Consider the following 27,912-nt stretch of genomic DNA (forward strand, 5'->3'; position numbering starts at 1 on the left):
CAGACCTCAATACCCTCTGGATAGCCTTACGGTTGTGGGTGGAGCAGTTGCTATACCAGGCGGTGATGCAGCCCGACAGGATGCTCTCGATTGTGCATCTGTAAAAGTTTGTGAGTGTATTTGGTGACAAGCCACATTTTCAGCCTCCTGAGGTTGAAGAGGTGCTGCTGCGCCTTCTTCACCACGCTGTCTGTGTGGGTGGACCATTTCAGTTTGTCCATGATGTGTACTTCGAGGAACTTAAAACTTTCCACCTTCTCCACTACTGTCCCGTCGATGTGGATAGGGGGCTGCTCCCTCTGCTGTTTCCTGAAGTCCACGATCATCTCCTTTGTTTTGTTGACATTTAGTGTGAGGTTATTTTCCTGACACCACTGTCGTGTCTTTGGCTATGCCGGATTAAGTGATATGACATGCTAACTTATAAAATTATTTCTCTGTAATTAATATTACCTGATTAAGCTAATCATGTAAATGTAATTAACTAGAAAGTCGGGGCACCACAGAAGAACGTTTATAGAGCTGTTATCTTCCGAATAAACTCTTAAAATACTTAGTAATATTTTACATCGATAGCAGTCAATATTAACCCTTATCTTATTTTCAGTCTCATAATGAAAGTTGTCAATTCTTGGTTATCTTCACGAACCCTGGCTAACAAGTTGAATCAGCAATACAAAATTGGGTTTAATTATTTATTTACTAAATACCTAACTAATCACACAGAATTACAAATACACAGAATACAAATGATGTCATACAGAAAACGCCCTGGTGAACAGAGCCTGTATCATGGCTGGTTACACAAAGGAAAGGGGGGTTGGGCTTGAATGAAAGAGCGGGAAAATTTAGGAACAAAGAAACAGCAGCTATGCTATCGTAAATACATTATCTTATGCATTCTAAATTACCGCCCATTTGGAAAAGGAAAATGCAATAAATATTTACTCTGAGCTGCGCTTCGGTAGATTGGTCGTAGATGCTGGCCGGGTTGGCCAACAGATCTTCCTGTAGTGGAAGAATGTCTCTAGTGGTAATGGATACGTGGTGGTATCTTCGTCTGGTTGTTAGACTGGATCCGTCGTCCGTCCTTTCCTAGCCCACGTTAGCAGCGGCTAACTCAACGGCTAGGAAGTATCACTTCTGTAGTGAATAAGCTCAAAGTTCATACCATTCGCCATCAAAGCTCACGCCGAGGTTGGCTTAGTTCTGTCCTTGATATGTGTGTTAACATGTGTGTCCTTCTGACGCAGAGGCTGCAGACCTCCCGTACTGGAACATACTGGTTATCTTTTCGTCAAAGGCTTATATAGTGGAGAGGATGGGGGGAGGTGTTTCATCGTTTATAACCCCATGTCTCTTCACAGGGTTGGGCCACTGATCGGGCAGGGCACTTTCCTTATGAAAACCCAATTCTCTCATTTGGAAGCTAAAATTACATTTAATCTCCTAACCAACAATTTCAATATCAAACATTTAAATTGCATAACAATTCCATGTGACTCTGATAACTAGAGGGTGTATACTTTCTCAGGTACAGTTTATGTCGTCCTGTCATCAATCATAATGTCTCAGATAACAATGAACTGACATACATACTCATTACGTTATCAAGCATATTTCCAACTGGTTTTATTATCAAAATATGGTTCCTTTTCCCCATTTGTTTGATGTTCCCAGACTCTCTATATTTAACACATGCTATTCAAGTCCTTCAGTAGGGTCAGAGAGAGAGGGGAAGGGAGAAAGGTATTTATGGGGGGGTCATAAACCTTACCCACAGGCCAACGTCATGACACCACACTCTGAGGGCCCTCACCTCCACCCTGTAGGCCGTCTCGTCATTGTTGGTAATCAAGCCTGCCACTGTAGTGTCGTCTGTAAACTTGATGATTGAGTTGGAGGCGTGCATGGCCACGCAGTCATGGGTGAACAGGGAGTTCAGGAGAGGGCTAAGAATGCACCCTTATTGGGCCCCAGTGTTGAGGATCAGCGGGGTGGAGATGTTTTTACCTACCCTCACCACATGGGGGCGGCCCGTTAGGAAGTCCAGGACCCAGTTGCACAGGGCGGGGTCAAGACCCAGGGTCTCGAGCTAAATGATGAGTTTGGAGGGTACTATGGTGTTAAATGCTGAGCTGTAGTCGATGAACAGCATTCTTACATACAGTATCTCACAAAAGTGAGTACACCCCTCACATTTTTGTAAATATTTGAGTATATATTTTCATGTGACAACACTGAAGAAATGACACTTTGCTACAATGTAAAGTAGTGAGTGTACAGCTTGTATAACCTGTCTGGGCTAGGAGGCAGTATTTTCACGGCCGGATGAAAAACATACCCAATTTAAACAGGTTACTACTCTGGCCCAGAAACTATAATATGCATATTATTAGTAGATTTGGATAGAATACACTCTGAGGTTTCTAGAACTGTTTGAATGGTGTCTGTGAGTATAACAGAACTCATATGGCAGGCAAAAACCTGAGAAAAAGTCAACCTGGAAGTGGAGGATCTGAGAATTGTAGTTCTTTTTTCAAGTCCCTCTCGAAACAACAGTATATGTGGGATTACGTTGCACTTTCTAAGGCTTCCATTGGCTGTCAACAGCCTTCAGAAAGTTGTTTCAGCCTTCTCCTGTTACTGGGCAGATAATAGGAGCTCAGTTTCTGAGTGGACTGCCTGGCAACAAAGGGATTGGATATGCGTGGTCACGCGAGCACGCCGTTCCTTCTTTTTCTTCTTGAATGAATACGCTATTGTCCGGTTGGAATAATATTGCAATTTTACGTTAAGATTACCATAAAGAATGATTTTAAACAGCGTTTGGCTAACCCACTGTTCTTAAAACCTGTTGAGGACAGATGTTCCGCTAGTGGAACGCCTCACCAATATCCAATGGTAGAGCGTGGTGCGAAATACAAAAAACCTTAAAAATGCTGTAACTTCAATTTCTAGCCTTCCCTGTAGCTCAGTTGGTAGAGCATGGTGTTTGCAATGCCAGGGTTGTGGGTTCGATTCCCACGGGGGGCCAGCACATAAAAACAATATGTATGAAATGAAATGTATGCATTCACTACTGCAAGTCGCTCTGGATAAGAGCGTCTGCTAAATGACTAAAATGTAAAATGTAAAAATGTTCTAAGTACAGTAATGGAACATTTTGACATTTCGTCTCTGGTACCGCGCTCGCACGTTATGCCTTTGGATAGTGCACTGAACGCATGAACAAAACGGAGGTATTTGGACATAAATATGGAACAATTTATTTGGATCAAAAACAACATTTCTTGTGGAAGTAGCAGTCCTGGGAGTGCATTCTGACGAAGATCAACAATGGTAAGAGACAATTTCTAATACTAATTCTGAGTTTAGGTTGCTCCGAACTTGACGGGTGTCTGTATAGCTCGCTGTGATGGCTGAGCTATGTACAATGAATATTGAAAAATGTGCTTTCTCCTTAAAGCTATTTTAAAATCTGACACAGCGGTTACATCCAGCAGTAGTCTATCTATAGTTCTTTAAATAATTGTTATATATTTTGTCAATGTTTATAATGAGTATTTTTGTAAATTGATGTGCAGATTCACCGGAAGATTTGGTGGGAATACATTTTCTGAACATCACGCGCCAATGTAAAATGCTGTTTTTGGATATAAATATGAACTTTATCGAACAAAACATACATGTATTGTGTAACATAATGTCCTAGGAGTGTCATCTGATGAAGATCGTCAAAGGTTAGTGCTTCATTTAGTTTTGGGTTTTATTGACACATGTCCTTGCTTGGAAAATGGCTGTGTGATTATTTTTGTCTATGTACTCTCCTAACATAATCTAATGTTTTGCATTCGCTGTAAAGCCTTTTTGAAATCGGACAATGTGGTTACATCAAGGAGAAGTGTATCTTTAAAATGGTGAAAAATAGTTGTATGTTTGAGAAAGTTGAATTATGACATTCTGTTGTTTTTGGGTTTGCCGCCCTGATATTTCACTGGCTGTGTCCTGCAGCCCTGAGAAGATAACAGTGTAAATTTGCTGTCCCCTCAAAATAACACAACACACAGCCATTAATGTCTAAACAGCTGGCAACAAAAGTGAGTACACCCCTAAGTGAAAATATCCAAATTGGGCCCAAAGTGTCAATATTTTGTGTGGCCACCATCATTTTCCAGCACTGCCTTAACCCTCTTGGGCATGGGGTTCACCAGAGCTTCACAGGTTGCCACTGGAGTCCTCTTCCACTCCTCCATGATGACATCACGGAGCTGGTGGATGTTAGAGACCTTGCACTCCTCCACCTTCCGTTTGAGGATGCCCCACAGATGCTCAATAGGGTTTAGGTCTGGAGACATGCTTGGCCAGTCCATCACCTTTACCCTCAGCTTCTTTAGCAAGGCAGTGGTCGTCTTGGAGGTGTGTTTGGGGTCATTATCATGTTGGAATACTGCCCTGCGGCCCAGTCTCCGAAGGGAGGGGGATCATGCTCTGCTTCAGTATGTCACAGTACATGTTGGCATTCATGGTTCCCTCAATGAACTGTAGCTCCCCAGTGCCGGCAGCACTCATGCAGCCCCAGACCATGACACTCCCACCACCATGCTTGACTGTAGGCAAGACACACTTGTCTTTGTACTCCTCACCAGGTTGCCGCCATACACGCTTGACACCATCTGAACCAAATAAGTTTATCTTGGTCTCATCAGACCACAGGACATGGTTCCAGTAATCCATGTCCTTAGTCTGCTTGTCTTCAGCAAACTGTTTGCGGGCTTTCTTGTGCATCATCTTTTGAAGAGGCTTCCTTCTCGGACGACAGCCATGCAGACCAATTTGATGCAGTGTGTGGCGTATGGTCTGAGCACTGACAGGCTGACCCCCCACCCCTTCAACCTCTGCAGCAATGCTGGCAGCACTCATACTTCTATTTCCCAAAGACAACCTCTGGATATGACGCTGAGCAAGTGCACTCAACTTCTTTGGTCGACCATGGCGAGGCCTGTTCTGAGTGGAACCTGTCCCGTTAAACCGCTGTATGGTCTTGGCCACCGTGCTGCAGCTCAGTTTCAGGGTCTTGGCAATCTTCTTATAGCCCAGGCCATCTTTATGTAGAGCAACAATTCTTTTTTCAGATCCTCAGAGAGTTCTTTGCCATGAGGTGCCATGTTGAACTTCCAGTGACCAGTCAGTATGAGGGAGTGTGAGAGCGATGACACCAAATTTAACACACCTGCTCCCCATTCACACCTGAGACCTTGTAACACTAACGAGTCACATGACACCGGGGAGGGAAAATGGCTAATTGGGCCCAATTTGGACATTTTCACTTAGGGGTGTACTCACTTTTGTTGCCAGCGGTTTAGACATTAACGGCTGTGTGTTGAGTTATTTTGAGGGGACAGCAAATGTACACTGTTATACAAGCTATACACTCACTACTTTACATTGTAGCAAAGTGTCATTTCTTCAGTGTTGTCACATGAAAAGATATACTAAAATATTTACAAAAATGTGAGGGGTGTACTCACTTTTGTGAGATACTGTAGGTATTCCTCTTTTCCAGATGGGTTAGGGCAGTGTGCAGTGTGATTGCGATTGCGTCGTCTGTGGACCTATTGGGGCGGTAAGCAAATTGGAGTGGGTCTAGGGTGTCAGGTAGGGTGGAGGTGATATGGTCCTTGACTAGTCTCTGAAAGCACTTCATGATGACAGAAGTGACTGCTACAGGGCGATAGTCATTTAGCTCAGTTACCTTCACTTTCTTGGGAACAGGAACAATGTTGGCCCTCTTGAAGCATGTGGGAACAGCAGACTGGGATAAGGATTGTTTGAATATGTCCGTAACACACCAGCCAGCTGGTCTGCGCATGTTCTCAGGACGCGGCTGGGGATGCCGTCTGGGCCGGCAGCCTTGCGAGTGTTAACACGTTTAAATGTTTTACTCACGTTGGCTGCAGTGAAGGGGAGCCCGCAGGTTTTGGTAGTGGGCCATGTCAGTGGCACTGTGTTGTCCTCAAAGCGAGCAAAGAAGTTGTTTAGTTTGTCTAGGTGCAAGACATCGTGGTCCGCGATGGGTCTGGTTTTCCTTTTGTAGTCTGTGATTGACTGTAGACCCTGCTACATACCTCTCATGTCTGAGCCGTTGAATCGCGACTCTACTTTGTCTCTATACTGAAGCTTAGCTTGTTTGATTGCCTTGCGGAGGGAATAGCTACACTGTTTGTATTCGGTCATGTTTCTGGTCACCTTGCCCTGATTAAAAGCAGTGGTTGACGCTTTCAGTTTTACGCGAATGCTGCCATCAATCCACGGTTTCTGGTTGTTGAATGTTTTAATAGACGCTGTGGTACAACATCACCGATACACTTGCTAATAAACTCGCTCACCGAATCAGCGTATTCATCAATGTTATCGTCCGACGCTATGCGGAATATATCCCAGTCCACGTGATTGAAGCAATCTTGAAGCATGGAATCCGATTGTTCGGACCAGCATTGAACAGACCTGAGCACGGGCGCTTCCTGTTTTAGTTTCTGTCTATAGGCTGGGAGCAACAAAATGGAGTCGTGATCAGATTTTCCGAAAGGAGGGCGGGGGAGGGCTTTATATGCGTCGGGGAAGAATTGTCTAGAATGTTATTGTGTGCCGTAGCGTTAAGATGTCCCTTCACTGGAACTAAGGGGCCTAGCCCAAACCATGAAAAACAGCCCAAGACCATTATTCCACCTCCACCAAACTTTACAGTTGGCACTATGCATTCGGGCAGGTAGCATTCTTCTGGCATCCACCAAACCCAGATTAGTCTGTCGGACTGCCAGTTGGTGAAGCATTATTCATCACTCCAGAAAACGTGTTTCTACTGCTATAGAGTCCAATGGCAGTGAGCTTTACACCCCTCCAGCAGACACTTGGCATTGCGCATGGTGATCTTAGGCTTGTGTGCGGCTGCTTGGCCATGGAATCCCTTTTCATGAAGCTCCCGACGAACAGTTATTGTGCTGACGTTACATCCAAGGGCACGTTGAAAGTCACTGAGCTCTTCAGTAAGGCCATTCTACTGTCAATATGGCCATTCTACTGTCAATCCCTATGGAGATTGCATGGCTGTGTGCTCAACTTTATACACCTGTCAGCAACGGGTGAGGCTGAAATTGTCAAATACACTATTTTGAAGGGGTGTCCACATACCTTTGTGTGTATATATATATGGGATGTGGTTTATGGCCAATATACCACGACTAAGTGCTATTGTTATTCCCGACGCAACACGGAGTGCCTGGATACAGCCCTTAGCCGTGGAATATTGGCCATATACCACAAACCCCCAAGGTGCATTATTGATATTATAAACTGGTTACCAACATAATTAGAGCAGTAAAAATAAATGTTTTGTCATACCCGTGGTATGCGGTCTGCGTTAAGAATCAAGTTACATGTTTTGCTGCTACACATTATTCAGATTCATCAAATATTGTACAGTATGCTGTAGCATTAAGATGTCCCTTCACTGGAACTAAGGGGTCTGTATATATATATATATATATATATATATATATACTGTATATATTTATATATATATTTACATACAATCGAGATACTGCAACAAGCCACGCCATTTTCACAATGACATAATTACACTTGGGGGTTTAAAGCAGCAGAAAGTTGAGCACACAAACCCCCCACAGGAGTGTGCTGTGTGTACACAGAGAGCTCTTTACTGTGCTCACATATTCCTGTTGCCTGGGCAACCCAGTCCCTGAGTTTTTCCGACTCGGATTTGGTATGTGACGCCTCCATCGTCTCTCCACAGTCAGGAAACAGGATTACCGTAGAAAGAAAAACACTACTTCTTGGTCAAGTATTATACCAGCCATCCTATCCCTGTTCTAAGGTGCGTATAGTTACATGTATCTGGACAAATCCATCTGACTCTGGACTGAATAGCCCAGCCAGATATAGATTTTGCCCTGGTACAATGCACTCCAATGCCCTTCTCCAACTTCTGGTGTTGTACTACTCCCAAGAGAAAAGTAATTTGCATACCCATGATCTTGTGCTTTTTCTGTGTCAACAGCGTTAATGCGATTTGTAGAGAAATGTAGGCCACAAGTTAAGCTTGATGCACAACCAAAGACATTGTAAGTGTGTCCCTTACCAAAATGAAGTTGCTGCTACAAACTTCCCGCAAGTTTCTGGCACTAAATAGTGTGCCACAAAGTGTTGCCAGACAATTGTAATTGTTTGCCACTAGTGGTGATTTGCAGCAAACCTTAATATGTATTGCCACTATTGCTAAACAGTTCGCCAGAGGTTTTTTCTGGCAAACAATTCTCTGAAGATTCTTTTTTAATCTGTGGCAAACCTGTGGCAACAATATGCATTGTCACTAGAAGCAAACAGTACATTTTCTTTTTTCAGTAAGGGATATTAGAATAAGATGAGGTGCAGGGGGAGTCTGTGTGGGCTGCAACTGTCTCATTCTCATCATCATTCCACAACTGCTTTTATGTTCCAGCTTAGACTGCAGGAATTACATCACAGTGTGTTACAGATAAAAATACACTTTCCCAATTTTAAAGACAAGCTTTTCTTCTAAGGCAGTGGTTCCCAAACTTTTCATAGTGACGTACCATTTCAAACATTCTACCTCCAGCTGCGTAGCACCAGGGTCTGCGCATTCTCAAATGTTGTTTTTTGCCATCATTGTAAGCCTGCCACACACACACTATACGATACATTTATTAAACATAAGAATGAGTGTGAGTTTTTGTCACAACCTTGGGAAGTGACAAAGAGCTCTTATAGGACCAGGGCACAAATAATAATATAATAATAATCAATAATTTTGCTCTTTATTTAACCATCTTACATATAAAACCTTATTTGTTCATCGAGAATTATGAATAACTCACCACAGGTTAATGAGAAGGGCGTGCCTGAAAGGATGCACATAACTCTGCAGTGTTGGGATGTATTGGAGAGAGTCTCAGTCTTAAATCATTTTCCACACACAGTCTGTGCCTGTATTTAGTGGTCATGCTAGTGAGGGCCTTAGAATCCATTCTCACATAGGTATGTGGTTACAAAGAGCATCAGTGTCTTAACAGCAAGATTTGCCAAGGCAGGATACTCTGAGTGCAGCCCAATCCAGAAATCTGGCAGTGGCTTGTGATAAAAATTCAATTTTCACAGAACCGCTTATTGCAATTTTGATGAGGCTCTCTTGTTCAGATATCGATAAGTGGACTGGAGGCAGGGCATGAAAGGGATAATGAATCCAGTTGTTTGTGTCATCCATTTCGGGAAAGTATCTGCATAATTGCTCACTCAGGTGCTTCGCTATATCCCATTTGACATTGTCCGTAAACTTGAGTCATACAATGATGGAAAGATCTGTGTGTTGTCCTTGTTAATGCAGACAGAGAAGAGCTCCAACTTCTTAATCATAGCCTCAATTTTGTTCCACACATTGAATATAGTCCTAGATTCAGATCATTCAGCCGAGAAAAACATCACCCAGATAGGCCAGTCGTGTGAGAAACTCGTCATCATGCAAGCAGTCAGACAAGTGAAAATGATGGTTAGTAAAGAAAAATGTAGGCTTGTCTCTCAATTAAAAAAAATGTCTCAATACTTTGCCTCTTGATAACCAGCGCACTGTATGTTGTAAAAGCGTTACATGGTCGCTGCCCATATCATTGCATAGTGCAGAAAATACACACGAGTTCAGGGGCCTTGCTTTAAGAAAGTTAACCATTTTCACTGTAGTGTCCAAAACGTCTTTCAAGCTATCAGGCATTCCCTTGGCAGCAAGAGCCTCTAATGGTTGCAGCAGTATACAGTGGTTGCTCCACTAAAAGATTTGTGATTATGCTGCAGGACTTAGAGGTAATTTGTGGTTTAGTACGGTATCCTGTGTCACCACTTCATTGCTCCAGACCAGCGCAAGGGGGAGTTAGAGCACTGATTATGCTTTTGTGTTCTACTGTGTCTCTAACTGACAATGAATGGGCGACATAAACCTAAATAGACATTGATAATTGTGCACGACTTCAGTATTACTTACTAAAACTGTTGTTACACTAAGGTTTTTATTATTTTATTTTATTAGGATTATTTTGCTCTTACTGTAGTACTGTAGCCCACTCCCGACCGGTCACGTGTCTACATACGGACCGTTAGTGGAATTCCCACCAGAGAGTAACGGTTAATGTGATTGGATGTTAATTATTTGACTAGGCTACCTGTATTTGACATTGTGTTGTTATTTCGCTGAACACTAGATGGTTGAATTTTATTTTTGGCAGTGAAATGAGGCTACTCAGGCAAGAAAAAAACCTCACCCAAATGTATAGCCCTGCTGGAAAATATAAATATAAATATAAACCCCAGTTTGGGAATACCTGCTCTAAGGAAACCAAACTGCAGGACTGAAACAATGTATTTTAATAATATATACTTCCCCGCTACATGCATGTTTCTATTTTTGAAAGACGTACAAGCGGTTATCTAACATTTACCAACAAAAGTTTGGAAAGTCATAAGAGGGAATGTTATTGAGGGGGAGGTACTGTATTGTTCCTATATCACATTTGAAAATGAGTTCATAGATAATAGTGGCTTTGTATTCCTTTATTTACTTCTTTGGTAGTTATAGGTTCATTGCTCATGCTCATAACACCGTATTTAGTAGAGTTAAATATTATTCCTACCAAGGTTCTTGTCATATATCCTACAAATTTATGCTAGGCTACCTCTCACAAATAAATGGGCTCTCATTGTCTAATAGTCCCAAGTGGGAGACTGTAATGCATTACACAGAACAAAAGCAAAATCAGTGAAAAGGAAAATGGATTCCACAGCAAATAAGCCTAGTTGACAAATAAGTGCTACTCCCATTACAGTTCACTGATAAAGTGATAGCAAACATCAAAGCCTTGAAGTAATGAAAATCTGAGATAGGCTATTATTGAAAGTAAGCCTACCTCTATTTTGAAGTGCAGCACTTACTGTACATCTCCCCTTTAAATCCCCTCTCTCTCTATGCAATCTCCACTTGTCAATCAACAGTCATTTCTGCATGAGAGCCCATGTGATCTATTCAAGTGGAAGTTGAATAGATCATGTGTCTAACCAAATGCTCACATCAATACTCTACAATTCAACTTAATCAAGAGGCTCATATGAATTATATAAATTCCAGCAAATTCTCACAATGGCTAACGACACATTCAGACCATTAACTTGAACTTAAACATCACAGGTGTCTTGCAATATCAATAATCAGACTGTTGAAAGCAAAAAAACGCAATATATATATATATATATATCCATGATAACACTATTAGTCCCATCCTTTCTTAACAGTATCTTCGATCTCTTCTATGAGGTGAGAATAGAGCAGAGCTCAAACTGACAAAGAGCAGGATGAAGACAGCTGGTCCTGAGACATTATAATGGAAGAGGCTGAGGTTAACCTGCCTGAACCATTAATTCAAACGGATGAGCTTAGCGACAGGTCCGTGGTAAATTGCCCATGTTTAGGGCACTGGGCTCTGCTGACTATGTTGGCCAGAGAGATGATCCCATAAGAGTGCTGTCAGAGTGGGAGGAGGGATGTAGTAATGAGAGAGGGGAATCGGGGAGAGAGAGGGAGGTTAAACTAGGGAGAATTAAGCGTAATGCAGAATGGCACTCAACAGGCAGCCAAGCGGAAACCCTGCGCTGTCACCATCAACACTGCTGAGGTCCCCATAGGGAGAGAGCCATGGGTATCTCTTCATTATAGTGACATAATCAGAACAAGCACAGCATGAGGTGAGCTGCCACACGTCTCAGTGAGGATAAGTCTCTACAGGCCTCCCCAGCCAGCATCTTATCCCTCCATGTCCCTACTGCACATGTTCAGAATGGTTTCAGAGCTGATAGAGATTCTCTCCTCCACTCTATCTGTAACCCCATCATGAAATGCTATTACAATGTTGAGGACAGTTTGATGGTATTACATATCCACAGTGCCTAATCCATGGTCTGCCAGAACCCACTGCAAAATAAAAGCATTCATGTGGCCCTCAGTGGAATATCACATACACTTGAGATGCTTTTATGTGTTTGCTTTAGGAGCATAGTGGTCTGGTCTGACTAATACATTTAAACATCCAATAGATGGAAAAAACACTCATGGTGAGTGAGCCCTCTAGTATTATAGTCCATCTGGGGTTTTTTCCTTCAGTATTTTGCTCTTCACTGGTCTACCTTACTATGACTAATATAAATGTGGAATTGGAGATTCTTCCGATCCTACTTTTGATAATTTTTTTATAAAGAGCCTTTTTGCATTATTGGTATTGGTGAAACAATTATGAAAAGGATCACAAAACCACATTTCAATCTTGGATGTTGGAGTAGTCTTTATCTTCCAATATTTACCCCAAAATTACTTTAGGCCCAAATGGGTTTCTTCCCAATGAACTGATCTTTGTGTAATTCAGGGGATTATATCTCCTCTCACAGATAAGTCCCTAACATAAACACAGTGTTGACATACAGTAAGATGGAAATCTGCTCTAACTTCCAGGGAGATATTAGGCACTGCGCTGATCTGGATAGCTTCTTTGTAAGGTGCAAGTAAACAATAATAAATTCCCGAACTATGAAGAGGCATGTAGAAAATGGTACTTACAAAAGAGGCATATTGAACCTCCATCAGTTTATCCAGGTTGTCTGACTATGTGATTTTTATGATTATCTTTGTTTTCAGGGCTATGTCAAATGCCACACATAAAGATTGTTCAAAATGTAAAACGAACAAGTTTTGAATAGTAGTTTGAGCTTTTTTAGGTGACTATGTTTGACATCTTTCCACATTCTGATATGCTGCCCACTAATACTCTACTAGGCCAGCTTGAAAGCCTCTCAATAGCAATCTTAATTATCTTGAGGGACTACGCTAGGCCTTAGCCATGCTAAGGATATGCAAGATTTCAAGGAGCAGTCTGGCGCTGGTGTGCATTACAGAATCCTCAAACAGAATCTGTTAAGATAAGGGCAACCTGGTAATGAATGAGTGGCTAGCTGAGATCTTTAGTTCATTCAGCTTCTGTTTCGTTGGCCAGACTTCGATTAGATATGATGATTCCCCAGGTGGGTATCAACCCCACTTCCATTTGAATGTGGGGGAGAAATGAGAAGTTGACAGTTTAGTTAAATAAAAGGCAGAGATTAAAGAGACTTTGGCAGCTGAGTGTGGATAATTGATTTATAATTTATTCGCGGTTGCATCGAGCAGTGGGCACAAGAGAGATAAGGCTGGTTTCTCTCTACAACCTCTGCATTTTCCTCACTATCCAATACTTGATGTGGACAGCCTTGCTCTCTATGGAGTTTTTTTTATACTACAGCAGCATACCATAACAGTCTAGTTCCTGCCTGGCAAAAATGATAGTGAGGACTCCATAAAAAATGATCTATTATTGAATTCTATTAAATGTCCTCTTCCAAATCCATTCCCCCAAAGGGCAGACATGTTCACTGTGTTAAAGGCATTGCTATGATCAAGAGACACTGAATTACTTCAAATACTTTGCATTCATATCTGCACCAATATTAAACATTATTATAGGCTAGTCCTTGAGAGCACGAAGCTTACAAGCCCAACAAGGTAAGGACTCCATATAAACTAAACTGGCTCAGGTTCTACTCACATATCAGTCAGGATACTGTCTATGACTGCAGCATTCCACAGAATAAAGAAAGCATATTTCATCATGCGTACTTGTATAACCCTTAACAGCGATTAATTGGGGAGTTTAGGGTAAATTAAATAATCAGGCCGTGAGCTGACAGCTGTTGCTTCATTGATATCCATCCAAGTGCTTCTGTGTGACCTCTTTTGAACACCATTGTTTCAGTAGACAAAACCCAGCCTCTGATCTATAATCATCTGCCTATTAATGTCACATCAGCTTCCATTTTATGCAACATATCTGGGCATAGTTTTGGTACACATTATCCACAAAGCAACAGCAACATTATAGAGCATTAGAGCTTGAGGGGCTGAGACAAAGACATTCTTTCTCTGACATACTGTACTTAATTATCTTGAACATTTATGCAGTTTAGTCCACCAACTGGGGTTGTGATAACTGCAGATTGACCAGCTGTGAACCATTAAGACATGGCAATAACTAGCTAGCAGATTGTAACGGGCTTATGTGATGCTCCATTAGCTATTACAGGTTAGGTAATGTTTGGCGTACTGTAGGTACTGTCAACCAACCTTAACTTGGTGATACTTCCGTAATTTCCGACTTTGAAGACAACCAATGTCTTCTAAACGTCCATGTCTAGTTTCAGGGGGTTCGTTTGAAATTTAGAAAATGCTTTATTATTAAACATGAAGTAATCCAACAATATTTACTTGTCTTGTCTATTTCAAATCTTCTCTAATTGATTGAGACAGGTGAGTGGTATTAACGGTAAAACTCTAAATTGAAACGAACCCTCTGCAACTAGACATGGATGTTTAGAAGACATTGGATGTCTCCCAAGTCGGGAATTAAGGAAGTATCGACAAGTTAAGGTTGGTCGAAAATGATCTGTGCTACGCCAAAAAGTACCAATCTAATAATGCCTATCAGCCAGGTGGAACAGAGTAATGGTCTGACTAGGCAATATTTGTAATATCTAGGCAATGACCAGCTGATAGGAAAATCAGGTTACAAATTGAGAGCCAGAGTGACACTCTCTACACCTGGCCTAAATTGACTGGCCCTCAGTATTCCTTCAAATGTGACTTTGACACATTATACCACCAGAGGAAAAGAGGAAAAGGAATTTGGCCTACAGCACCAGTCAAACGTTTGGACACACCTACTCAATCAAGGGTTTTTCTTTATTTGACTATTTTCTTCATTGTAGAATAATAGTGAATGCATCAAAACTATGAAATAATACACATAGAATCATGTAATAACCAAGTGTTAAACAAAGTATAATATATTTTAGATTCTTCAAAGTAGCCACCTTTTGCCTTGATGACAGCTTTGCAAACTTGGCATTCTCTCAACCAGCTTCACCTGGAATGCTTTTCCAACAGTCTTGAAGGACTTCCCACATATAATGAGCACTTGTTGGCTGCTTTTCCTTCACTCTGTGGTCCAACTCAACCCAAACCATCTCAATTTGGTTGAGGTTGGGTGATTGTGGAGGCCAGGTCATCTGATGCAGAACTCTATCACTCTCCTTCTTGGTCAAATAGCCCTTACACAGCCTGGAGATGTGTTGGGTAATTGTCCAGTGAAAAACAAATGATAGTCCCACTCAGCGCAAACCAGATGGGGTGGCGTATAGCTGCAGAATGATGTTGTAGCTATGTTGCTAAGTTTGCTTTGAATTCTAAATAAATCACTGACAGTGTCACCAGCAAAGCACCCCCACACCATCACACCTCCTCCTCCATGCTTCACGGTGGGAACCAAAAATGCGGAGATCATCCATTCACCTACTCTGCATCTCACAAAGACACAGCGTTTGGAAATAAAAATCTCAAATTTGGACTCATCAGACCAAAGGACAGATTTCCACCGGTCTAAGGTCTATTGCTTGTGTTTCTTGGCCCAAGCAAGTCTGTTCTTATTATTGGTGTCCTTTAGCAGTGGTTTATTTGCAGTAATTCGACCATAAAGGCCTGATTCATGCAGTCTCCTCTGAACAGTTGATGTTGAGATGTGTATGTTACTTGAACTCTGTGAAGCATTTATTTGGGCTGCAATTTCTGAGTCTGGTAACTCTAATAAACGTATCATCTGCAGCAGAGGTAACTTTGGGTCTTCCTTTCCTGTGGCGGTCTTCATGAGAGCCAGTTTCCTCATAGCGCTTGATGGTTTTTACGACTGCACTTAAAAAAACGTTGAAAGTTCTTGAAATTGTCTATATTAACTGACATTAATGTTTCTATTTCCTTATTTGAGCTGTTCTTGCCATAATATCGACTTGGTCTTTTACCAAATAGGGCTATCTTCTGTATACCAACCCTACCTTGTCACAACACAACTGATTGGCTCAAACGCATTAAGAAGGAATGAAATTCCACAATTTAACTTTTAACAAGGCACAACTGTTAATTGAAATGCATTCCAGGTGACTACTTCATGAAGCTGGTTGAGAGAATGCCATGCGTGTGCAAAGCTGTCATCAAGGCAATGGGTGGCTACTTTGAAGAATATAAAATATATTTTGATTTGTTTAACACTTTTTTGGTTATGTCAGGGATTTCTTCGTCGTTTGACGATATAGCGAAATCATCGTCGGAAAAAGATTACCAATATGCAGCAGAGTTGTGATAGTTCATTTTGAACATTTAATAAACTCAAAAACGAACATACAAAAATAACAAAATGAACTCACGATTTACAGACAGTCCTGTTAGGCTCACTCACGCTAAACAAGAAACAATCTCCCACAAATACACAGACAAACACACCCAACTATTATAGGACTTCCAATCAAAGGCAACACCAAACAGCTGCCTTCAATTGGAAGTCCACCCCAATTAACTCAACATAGAAATAGATTACCTAGACTAAACATAGAATTACATAAACAAGGAACAATGCACAAAAACCCCAGAATACTTAAATCAAATGCCCTTTTTAGAAAAACACCACCCCTAACCACATAAAACAAATACCCTCTGCCACGTCCTGACCAAACTACAATAACAATTAACCCTTATACTGGCCAGGACGTGACAGGTTACTACGATATTCCATATGTGTTATTTCATAGTTTTGATGTCTTTCCTGTTATTCTACAATGTATTAAAACTTAAAAATAAAGAAAAAAATAAAGAGTAGGTGTGTCTAAACTTTTGACTGGTACTGTACATCTTATAAAATGTATAAATACAGTGCATTTGGAAAGTATGCAGACCCCTTCACTTTTTCTACATTTTGTTATGTTACAGCTTTATTCTAAAATGGTTTCAAGTGTTTGTTTCTTATCAATCTACACAAAATACCCCATAATGACAGAGCAAAAACAGTTTTTTAGAAATTATTGCAAATAAATAAAAAATAAAAAACTGAAATATTACATTAACATAAGTATTCAGACCCTTTACTCAGTACTTTGTTGAAGCACCTTTGGCAGCGATTACAGCCTCGAGTCTTCTTGGGTATGACATTATAAGCTTGGCACACCTGTATTTGGGGAGTTTCTCCCATTCTTCTTTACAGATCCTTTCAAGCTCTGTCAGGTTGGATGGGGAGGGTCGCTACAGAGCTATTTTCAGATCTCTCCAGAGATGTTCGATCGGGTTCAAGTCCAGGTTCTGGCTGGGCCACTCAAGGATATTCAAACTTGTCCCAAAGCAACTCTTGCATAGTCTTGGCTGTGTGCTTAGGGTTGTTGTCCTGTTGGAAGGAGAACCTTCGCCCCAGTCTGAGGTGCTGAGCGCTCTGGAGCAGGTTTTCATCAAGGACCTCTCTGTACTTTGCTTCGATCAACTTTCCCTCGATCCTGACTAGTCTCCCAGTCCCTGCCGCTGAAAAACATAACCACTCCATGATGTTGTAACACAACCATGCTTCACCGTAGGGATGGTATTGGCCAGGTGTAGAGCGGTGCCTGGTTGCCTCGAGATGTGACACTTGGCCTTCAGGCCAAAGAGTTCAACCTTGGTTTCATCAGACAAGAGAATCTGGTTCATCATGGTCTAAGAGTCCTTTAGGTACCTTTTGGCAAACTCCAAGCGGGCTGACATGTGCCTTTTACTGAGGAGTGGCTTCCATCTGGTCACTCTACCATAAAGGCCTGATTGATGGAGTGCTGCATAGATGGTTGTCCTTCTGGAAGGTTCTCCCATCTCCACAGAGGAACTCAGGAGCTCTGTCAGAGTGACCATCGAGTTATTGGTCACCTCCCTAACCAAGTCCCTTCTCCCCCGATTGCTTAGTTTTGCCGGGCGGCCAGCTCTTGGAGGAGTCTTGGGGATTATAAACTTCTTCCATTTAAGAAGGATGGAGGCCACTGTGTTCTCGGGGACCTTCAATGCTGCAGACATGTTTTGGTACCCTTCCCCAGATCTCTGCCTCGACACAATCCTGTCTTGGACCTGCTCTGACATGCAATGTCAACTGTGAGATCTTATATAGACAGGTGTGTGCCTTTCCAAATTATGTCCAATCAAGTGGTAGAAACATCTCAAGGATGATCAACGGAAACAGGATGCACCTGCGCCCAATTTCGAGTCTCATTACAAAAGATCTGAATACTTCGGCAAATAAGGTATTTCTGTTTTTTATTTCAAATAAATTAGCAAACATTTCTAAAGACCTGTTTTCACTTTGTCATTATAGATTATTGTGTGTATATTGATAAGGACATGTTTTTATTTAATCCATTTTAGAATAAAGCTGTAACATATAGTAACAAAATGTGGAAAAAGTGAAGGGGTCTGAATAATTTCAGAATGCACTGTAATTGACACCAAAAAGTGATTAAGCCACACAGATCAGAGTTGATGGCATATACAGTATAGAGTATGAGCTTGTAGCTTTACTCACCCTGTACCACACAATCTCTCGAAGTCTTCCATCAGTCTTGAAGTTGCACTTCAGGGTCACAGTCTCTCCCACAACAACAGGAGGAAGGGGCTCAATGGTTACTGTCAGATATCCTATAGGGAAGAAGAAAGATATAATGAGTATGGTTAGCAATGTCATATCATGAATACACTGAGTGTATACAACATTAAGAACAACTGCTCTTGCAATGACATAGACTGACCAGGTGAATCCAGTTTAAAGGTAAGATCCCTTATTGATGTCACTTGTTAAATCCACTTCAATTAGTGTAGATGAAGGGGAGGAGACAGCTTAAAGAAGGATTTTTTAGCCTTGAGAATATTGAGACATGGATTGCGTGTGTGCCATTCAGAGCATGAATAGAAAAGACAAAAAATGTAAGTTCCTTTGAACAGGGTATGGTAATAGGTGCCAGGCGTACCGATTTCTGTCAAGAACTGCAACGCTGCTGGGTTTTTTACGCTCAACAGTTTCCTGTGTGTATCAAGAATGGTCCACCACCCAAAGGACATCCAGCCAACTTGACGCTGCTGTGGAAAGCATTGGAGTAAACATGGGCCAGCATCCCTGTGGAACGCTTTCGACACCTTGTAGAGTCCATGCCCCGACGAATTGAGGCTGTTCTCAGGGAAAAAGGCAGTGGAGCAACTCAATATTAGGAAGGTGTTCATAATGTTTGGTATATTGAGTGTATAATAGCAAGTTTGCTATCAACAATTCAAAGTTAGATGCATATTAATATGATTGTTTCAAACATGGAAATATGTGTAGTTTGACAACATTTTTTATTATCATACTTTAGAGCAGGGTTTCCTAACTCCAGTCCTCGAGTACCCCGAACAACACATATTTCTGTTGTAGCCCCAGACAAACTCACCTGATTCAACTCATTGAGGGCTGAATGATGATACAAGTTCAACCAGGTGTGCTTTTCCCGGGCTACAACAAAATATTTTACTGTTGGGGTACTAGAGGACTGGAGTTCAGAAACACTGTTTTAGCAGGGCTGTTTAATTACGGTCCTGGAGGGCTGAAAGCCTAATGTTTTTTGTTTCTACCTGGTAATTACACTCACCTGGTGTCCCAGGTCTGAATTATTCCCGTATTAGAAGGAGAGGATGATAAACAGAAGTGTTTTGGCCCTCCAGGACTGATATTAACAGCCCTGCTATAGAGTGTATTTCAGGGGTGGACGTGATCAGAAATAGCTTATATAAAGTATTGACATGTTTTGTTTTTCATTAATATAGGGAATACATTTTCATTGGCTTCAACACTTTCAAGTGAAATAAATTAGAAAAGGGTCTAAAAGCAGTGTAAACTATACACATGTACTATTCATGTATTTTACATAGATCTGGATTACACCACAGCAAATCTTCTAATTGAATGCCCAACATGATTTATTCAAAGTTTTCTCAAATTGTTGAGGTCCCAATAGATCAGGCCTCTCCCTGTTTTCGATTCCAACCACAGTTGTAACTAACCTGATTCAATTTATCAACCAGCTAATTATTAGAATCAGGAGCTCTAGATTAGGATTTAAGCTAAAACCTACAGGACGATATTGCTCCAGGAACATGGAGAGCCCTGCAATAGATACACAGTGACAACCAATTTGAACAAAATATGATCAACCTGTGCATAGCCCCACATGTTTTGTATGTTGTTTCAGTGACCCCCCCCCCCCCCTCCATTTAGCTTATGTTATGATAACTAGAGAAGAAACAGCTAATCTGAAACAAATAATGTCACTGAAGGACATAAACCTTGCTCAGCTATACTGTACTTTGAACATTCTTAGATATACCAGTTTTGTCAGTTAGTTTTGTCAGTATAAAATTATAATGAAACACAGACTGTTTGACATTGAATTAACTTCCTCTGTCAAGTAGCACCAACTTCCAATACAAGTATGACAATTGGTAAAGAGTAACATATGGCTTCATTCCTTCATACCATGGCTTCTGATTACTCCTAATGATCTGAAATGCTTAGCCTAAGAAATGTTGTGATTATCAATTCAAATTAAACTAAATGTTGTCTTTAATTACTCATTTAACAACTACACATATGTTTTCATGCTGTAGTTGTTCATGAAATTCTTTACTAAACTCTTCAGAAAATATTGTAACTTTCTAATGAAAACATGTAAATGTTCAGGGAATGTCTCATTATCCATGACAGAAAATCAAAGACAGAAATCTTGATTTACAGCCCGGAACATGAGACTGTGTAGGCCTACACTGTTGGCTGAAGTCGATTACACTCAATGTAAAATTCCTTGCTTTGGGTTTGACATTATTATGGCTGAGTAGGGGGTAGAGGATCCAAAATCTGTGATGGATGTTTTTTGGTGTGTATATGACAAAGTATTCTGGTTGACGCGACTCGCATGGTACACACTGAAGGAATCAGGAGCACATTGAGTTAGGTGTAAGCTAGCCAGACTAGATTCCAATCCTTTGCTTGATTGTAAGTACATCTCGCTATAGGGTCGGAGATGGCTTCTGTTTAGATTAGGGCAAGGCAGAGACGGAGCAAGTTATGGCTCGGGAAAACGTACCTCAATCCAGGAATAGTCCATGGCACTGTCTTCCAAATGTTCCCATTATCCAAAAAGTTACACCAAGAAGATTTAAATACTGCTAGTTTTTTCATCCTCATACTTGGTAGCAGAAGCAACAGCAGCCATTTTGGAACGCACGTCACGTTGAACAACAAAAGATAGTCAGCCAATCAGGCCCCTTGTTGTTAAACACGACGTGCTTTCCAAAATGGCTGCTGTAATATTATGCTGTAGTATTGGCCAATCATTGTTATGTGAAATGTGCAATAGCATTGCTTTTAAAGCATGATCACTGTCCATAAAAATGTTTGCCTACCCCTTTAAAGATGTTAATGGTTTATGCAAGGTCAGGGCAAGTCTTTATTGGAGAACTGCTTGGTAAGGTAACATGTTGCTACAGAGGTTTGAGAGTTTCCATTGTTGCTCAGTCAATTATAGGGCATTTTTCCTTTTGTGCTCGAGTGAAGTCCTTTTTTAAATGATTATTATAATTTTTTTTCATCATCCTGCATTTGTATGTTTTGCAAATAACCTCTGGATCTAGTCTTCATCACCTGCACTGTTACCTATATGTTTTGCTCCTGGTCCTCTGACTGTTGCTGCTCAAAGACTACAGTAGTTAACTAGGCTACCGGGTCCTCTATCTTAACATATTCATTGTGGAGAGGCTCTCTTCTTCACTCCTGTCACTTACAGTAAGTCACATGTTACTGCAGTCTGTACAGGGGTGTGGTAGATTTATTCAGTTTATGTAAATCTCAATCCTTGCCATAAAATAATATGGCTAGGGCAGGGCCAGTCTTGTAATTAATCACAATATGCTACACAAGTGAACTGCAGCAGCATCTGAGTTTGGTGAAAATGAGTTAACCAAAGCATGAGAGAATTCAGCGCCGTGGAGAGTCTCCTGTACAGACTTCAGGGACTTGAAAAACTGCTGCTGTAGGTCTGTTCAGCTCCTCTACAGGCCCTCCCACTGAGAATAGCTTTTACTCTACCTCCCTCTCTCAGTAACTGAACAACAAGTAATCATGAAGTGATACAATGGATATTAATGCAATTGGTGTGGAACAAACACTAATCTTAGTTTTCAAAAGTCTCTAGTAGTAAGTTTGTAATGGAAAGACAACTGCTAAATATACAGGGTTTTTCTTTATTTTTGCTATTTTCTACATTGTAGAATAATTGTAAAGACAACACTATGAAATAACACATATGGAATCATGTAGTAGCAAAAAAGTGTTAAATCAAAATACAATTTAGATTCTTCAAAGTAGCTACCCTTTGCCTTGATGACAGCTTGGCACACTCTTGGTATTCTCTCAACCAGCTTCATGAGGAATGCTTTTCCCACATATGCTGAGCACTGGTGACCAGGCATCCTCCTCTGACGGAATGAGGTCAATATCCTTCCAGGATACCCGGGCCAGGTCGATTAGAAAGGCCTGCTCGCAGATGTGTTTCAGGGAGCATTTGACAGTGATGGGGGGGTGGTCGTTTGACCGCGGACCCATAGCAGATGCAGGCAATGAGGCAGTGATTGCTGAGATCCTGAATGAAAACAGCAGAGGTGAATTTGGAGGGCAAGTTGGTCAGAATAATATCTATAAGGGTGCCCATGTTTACGGATTTAGGGTTGTACCTGGTGGGTTCCTTGATAATTTGTGTGAGATTGAGGGCATCTATCTTAAATTGTAGGACTGCCGGGTGTTAGGTCACCTAACAGAATGAACTCTGAAGATAGATGGGGCAATCAATTCACATATGGTGTCCAGGGCACAGCTGGGAGCTGAGGGGGGGGGTCTATAACAGGCGGCAACAGTGAGAGACTTACTTTTAGAGACTCATTTTTTTATTATAAGCTCGAACTGTTTGAGCATAGACCTGGAAAGTATGGCAGAACTTTGCAGGCTATCTCTGCAGTAGATTGCAACTCCTCCCCCTTTGGCAGTTCTATCTTGACGGAAAATGTTGTAGTTGGGGATGGAAATCGGCAAAACACGGCAAGGACATCAGGGTTGGCGGAGTGTGCTAAAGCAGTGAGTAAAACAAACTTAGGGAGGAGGCTTCTGGTGTTAACATGCATGAAACCAAGGCTTTTACGGTTACAGAAGTCAACAAATGAGAGCGCCTAGGGACACACAGGGCTTGGGTTAACCTCTACATCACCCGTTGAACAGAGGGAGGAGTGGGATGAAGGTAAAGCTAAAGACTATAAGAACTGGTCGTCTAGTGCGTTCGGAACAGAGAGTAAAAGGAGCTAATTTCTGGGCGCGGTAGGATAGATTCAGGGCATAATGTACATACAGGGGAATGGTAGGGTGCGGGTACAGTGGAGGTAAACCTAGCCATTGAGTGACGATAAGAGAGGTTGCATCTCTGGATGCACTAGTTATGCTGGGTGAGGTCACCGCATGTGTGGGAGGTGGGACAAAAGAGGTATCTGAGGCATGTTGAGTGGGACTAGGGGCTCCGCAGTAAACTAAAACAATGATAACTATCCTAAACAACAGTATACAAGGCATATTGACATTAGAGAGAGACAAAAAGCGAGGCATAAAGCAATCACAGGTGTTGATTGGGAGAGCTAGCTAAGACAACAACAGCAGGTAAAATGGTGATTGCACTTGTAGAGTGCACTTTTGCAACTTCACTTGTAGAAACTTTCAAAGTTCTTGACATTTTCCGGATTGACTGACATTCATGTCTTAAAGTTGATGGACTGTCGTTTCTCTTTGCTTATTTGAGTTGTTCTTGCCATAATATGGACTTGGTCTTTTACCAAATAGGGCTATCTTTTTTATACCACCCCTACCTTGTCACAACACAACTGATTGGCTGAAACGCATTAAGAAGGAAAGAAATTCCACAAATTAACTTTTAACAAGGCACACCTGTTCATTGAAATGCATTCCAGGTGACTACCTCATGAAGCTGGTTGAGAAAATGCCAAGTGTGCAAAACTGTCATCAAAGCAAAGGGTGGCTACTTTGAAGAATCTCGAATATAAAATATATTTTGATTTGTTTAACACTTTTTTGGTTACTACATGATTCCATATGTGTTATTTAATAGTTTTGATGTCTTCACTATTATTCTACAATGTATACAATAGTAAAAATAAAGAAAAACCCTGGAATGAGTACAGTAGGTATGTCCAAACTTTTGACTAGTACTGTGTGTAATACAATTAATTCAAAGAATCCACACATATGTTATTAACAATGTGTTAACTCTGACATAGTGTAATGCAATTCTACACACATTAACTGCGATAGTGTGTTGCTTGTCATTGCCAACACGCCCTTAAGGTGAAACCACAGAGACCTGTGATGGACCGATAGAGCTCTACAGCTTGAGGAAAGACTGTAAGCTCTCTACTTTTTACCACACCTCCATATGCTTATTACAGAATCTTAATTTAATCATCAGACTTCAGAGCGCCTCTCTGTGGAGTTGATTTGAATGGATAAGCCCGGCTGAATTCAAGACTGCAGGTCATTAACATGAGCTGATGCTCTTAGAGCAAATTCCAACCACTTAGTACCGATGCTCCGCATCACTCTCTAGCACATGAGGAGCCCAGGCACGGCTCATACAGTACTGGCTCCCTCCCTGTGAGTTATCTTTATATGGATGCAAACCCTCATATGTTGTGGGAAATTAAGTTTCCTTCTTTGGAAATGTCAACTGACTCAGTGGGATGCAATGTCACTCACCAGGGGAAAGAGTCTATCATGCCTTCTCTAAATGGCATACGTTGTTGTGGGGGTTGTGGAAATTCACCATTCTATGAATAATGCAGTGCCATATAAGTAAATATTAACTGCCCACATTGAAACGGTTGGGGAAAAAGTGTGGAAATGCATGGGTGAAATGAGCAAGAATCTTTTCTATCTAAAATGCAATTATTAACACATATTATGCAATTATACTGAAATACATAGCTCCCTGTGCTCCTATGTAGGTCTACGTCGTAAATAAGTAAGTAACTATAGATAATGATATGCAATATAATTGAAATGCATAATATCTATTTCTGTAGCAAATAATAAACTAAAATGAGTAGGAGGATGGTTGTAGGGATTAATTGTAATAAATTCTGTGGCCATGTACCAAAGGAGGAAACAGAGATGTTGTTTAATATTGCTTGGCATAATCATGGGTACAGTAGAAAAGGCTTATGGCAGTGGGTGGGGAAGGATGATGGATTTTTAAAAGAGCAAATTACATGGGCTATGCACTCGTGCCAGTGAAGTTCATATTTCAAACAGTCCCTGGGAGAAGCGAGAACCAATGCTGCAGCAGTAAACTGCCACTTCTACAAATACATGGATGGTGTCTGTTACGATGATATATTTTTTTACCTTTATTTAACCAGGTAAATCATTGAAAATCCATTTTCTTTTACAATAAATTACCCTAACCAAGATAGGGTAATAACCGTGCAGCAAAGCAGACAAGTGACAACATACATACAAAGCAGACATTTCTTAAAAGCTCCATGCAAAAATAAAAATACATATTTACAATATCATTCAATCACAGGGGACACAACTAGTAGCTACTGAGTCTAAAAGCAGTCCCAGGGGTGGATAACCAGGTCATGTAAACTGTTATTGAAACTGGGGACGGAGATTAATTGGTTGAGTTTTAAATTATGTTGGAGTTTACTCCAGTCAGCAGTGTTAGGGGTAACGCGTAACAAAAGTAATGCGTTACGTAATCAGATTACTTTTATGAGTAGCAGATTAAGGTAACATGTAACTTTTTCAAATTGGGTAATATATTTACAGTTACTTCGTCAAACAACGTGTGTGTTAATACCGGCCGCGTGTTTCCATGATACGATCTCGACTTATTCCTCATTTAGTTCTTGAGAGAAAGATTTTGAATGAAAAGACAGAAAATCTGTACAGATTTTTGGCTTACAGTATACAGTGCCTTCAGAAAGTAGTTACAGCCTGAATTTAAAATCGATTAAATTGAGATGTTTTGTCACTGGCACACACACAATATCCCATACTGTCAAAGTGGAATTATGTTTTGTGAAATGTTTACAAATTAATTTACAAAAATGTAAATGTGCTTAATAAAACACATAATAAATTGAATGGACTAACTATTGTTCAATAATAATATTTAACATGATTTTTTAATGACTTCCTCATCTGTACATATAATTATCTGTAAAGTCCCTCAGGCGAGCAGTGAATTTCAAGCACAGATTCAACCACAAAGACCAGGGAGGTTTTCCAATGCCTTGCAAAGAAGGGCACTTATTGGTAGATGGGTAAAAAAAAGCAGACATTGAATATACCTTTGAGCATAGTTAAGTTATTAATTATACTTTGGATGGTGTATCAATACACACAGACAATACAATAATACAGGCATCCTTCCTAACTCAGTTGAAGGAGAGGAAGGAAACCATTCAGGGATATCACCATGAGGACAATGGTGACTTTAAAACAGTTACACGGTCTAATGGCTGTGATAGGAGAAAACTGAGGATGGATCAACAACATTGTAATTACTCCACAATACTAACTTAATTGACAGAGTGAAAAGAAGGAAGCCTGTACAGAATAAAACAATTCCAAAACATGCATAGTGTTTGCAACAAGGCACTGAAGTAATGCTGCAAAAATGTGGCAAAGCAATTAACATGTTGTACTGAATAAAAAAGTGGTATTTTTGGGACAAATCCAATACAACACATTACTGAGTACCACTCTCCATATTTTCAAGCATAGTGTTGGCTGCATCATGTTATGGGTATGCTTGTAATCGTTAAGGATCTGGGGTGTGTTTCAGTATAAAAAATAAACGGAATGGAACTAAGCACAGAGCGAGTGGCGCCGCAATCTAAGGCACTGTATCTCAGTGCTAGAGGCGTCACTACAGACCCTGGTTCGATTCCAGGCTGTATCACAACCAGACATTATTGGGAGTCCCATAGGGCAGCGCACAATTGGCCCAGCGTCATCCGAGTTAAGGTTTGGCCGGCATTGTAAATAAGAATTTGTTCTAACTGACTTGCCGAGTTAAATAAAGGATAAATGAAAAAAATAAAACAGGCAAAATCCTAGAGGAATACCTGGTTCAGTCTGCTTTCCACCAGATACTGACAGATTAATTCATCTTTCTGAAGGACAATAACCTAAAACATTTGGCCAAATCTACACTGCAGTTGCTTACCAAGAAGACAGCGAATGTTCTTGAGTGGCCGAGTTACAGTTTTGATTTAAATATACTTAAAAATCTATTGCAAGACCTGGAAATACTGCTACTTTTCATGGAAACCTGCCCCTTTCATCCTCATGCTAGCTAGCAGTAGCCACCGAAGCCATTTTGGAATGGCAGTGTCAGCCAATCAGCTCCTTTGTTGTTCATTCCATAATGGCTGCTGTGGCAGGCAGATGATTTTCATGAAAGTAATTGAAAAGTAATATAATTAGTAATATAATGCATTACTTTCCACACAAAGTAATATTGTGAAATAACATGTTACTTTTGTTAACTGTAATGAGTTATATGTAATGAATTACTTTTTCAAGTAACTAATCCCAACACTGCCAGTCAATAGCAGCAGAGTGTTGAAATGTTGTGGAGCCAGAGTTGGAGTGGAATGTGGGGATATACAGGGAGATGTAGTTAGTAGAGCATAGGCTGTAGGTAGGAGGAATGGGAGAAGGAGAGGAGTTTAGAGAGGTTAGAGTGTGGCTTTACCAGTAAAGGTTTTGTAAATGA

General features: G+C 40.8%; 1 protein-coding gene across 2 annotated transcripts in view; it reads right to left on the minus strand.

The window, feature by feature from the left end:
- The window catches only part of igsf21a (immunoglobin superfamily, member 21a), a 289,747-nt gene that overhangs the window by 152,557 nt on the left and 109,278 nt on the right, over positions 1–27,912 (minus strand). For both annotated transcript variants that reach the window (XM_029775134.1, XM_029775135.1), the window contains exon 2: positions 18,570–18,682. In XM_029775134.1, coding sequence (XP_029630994.1) covers positions 18,570–18,682 — 113 coding nt within the window. The remainder of the gene's footprint in view (positions 1–18,569; positions 18,683–27,912) is intronic.

This window comes from Salmo trutta, chromosome 14, assembly GCF_901001165.1.
Source record: "Salmo trutta chromosome 14, fSalTru1.1, whole genome shotgun sequence".
Taxonomy (NCBI): Eukaryota; Metazoa; Chordata; class Actinopteri; order Salmoniformes; family Salmonidae; genus Salmo; species Salmo trutta.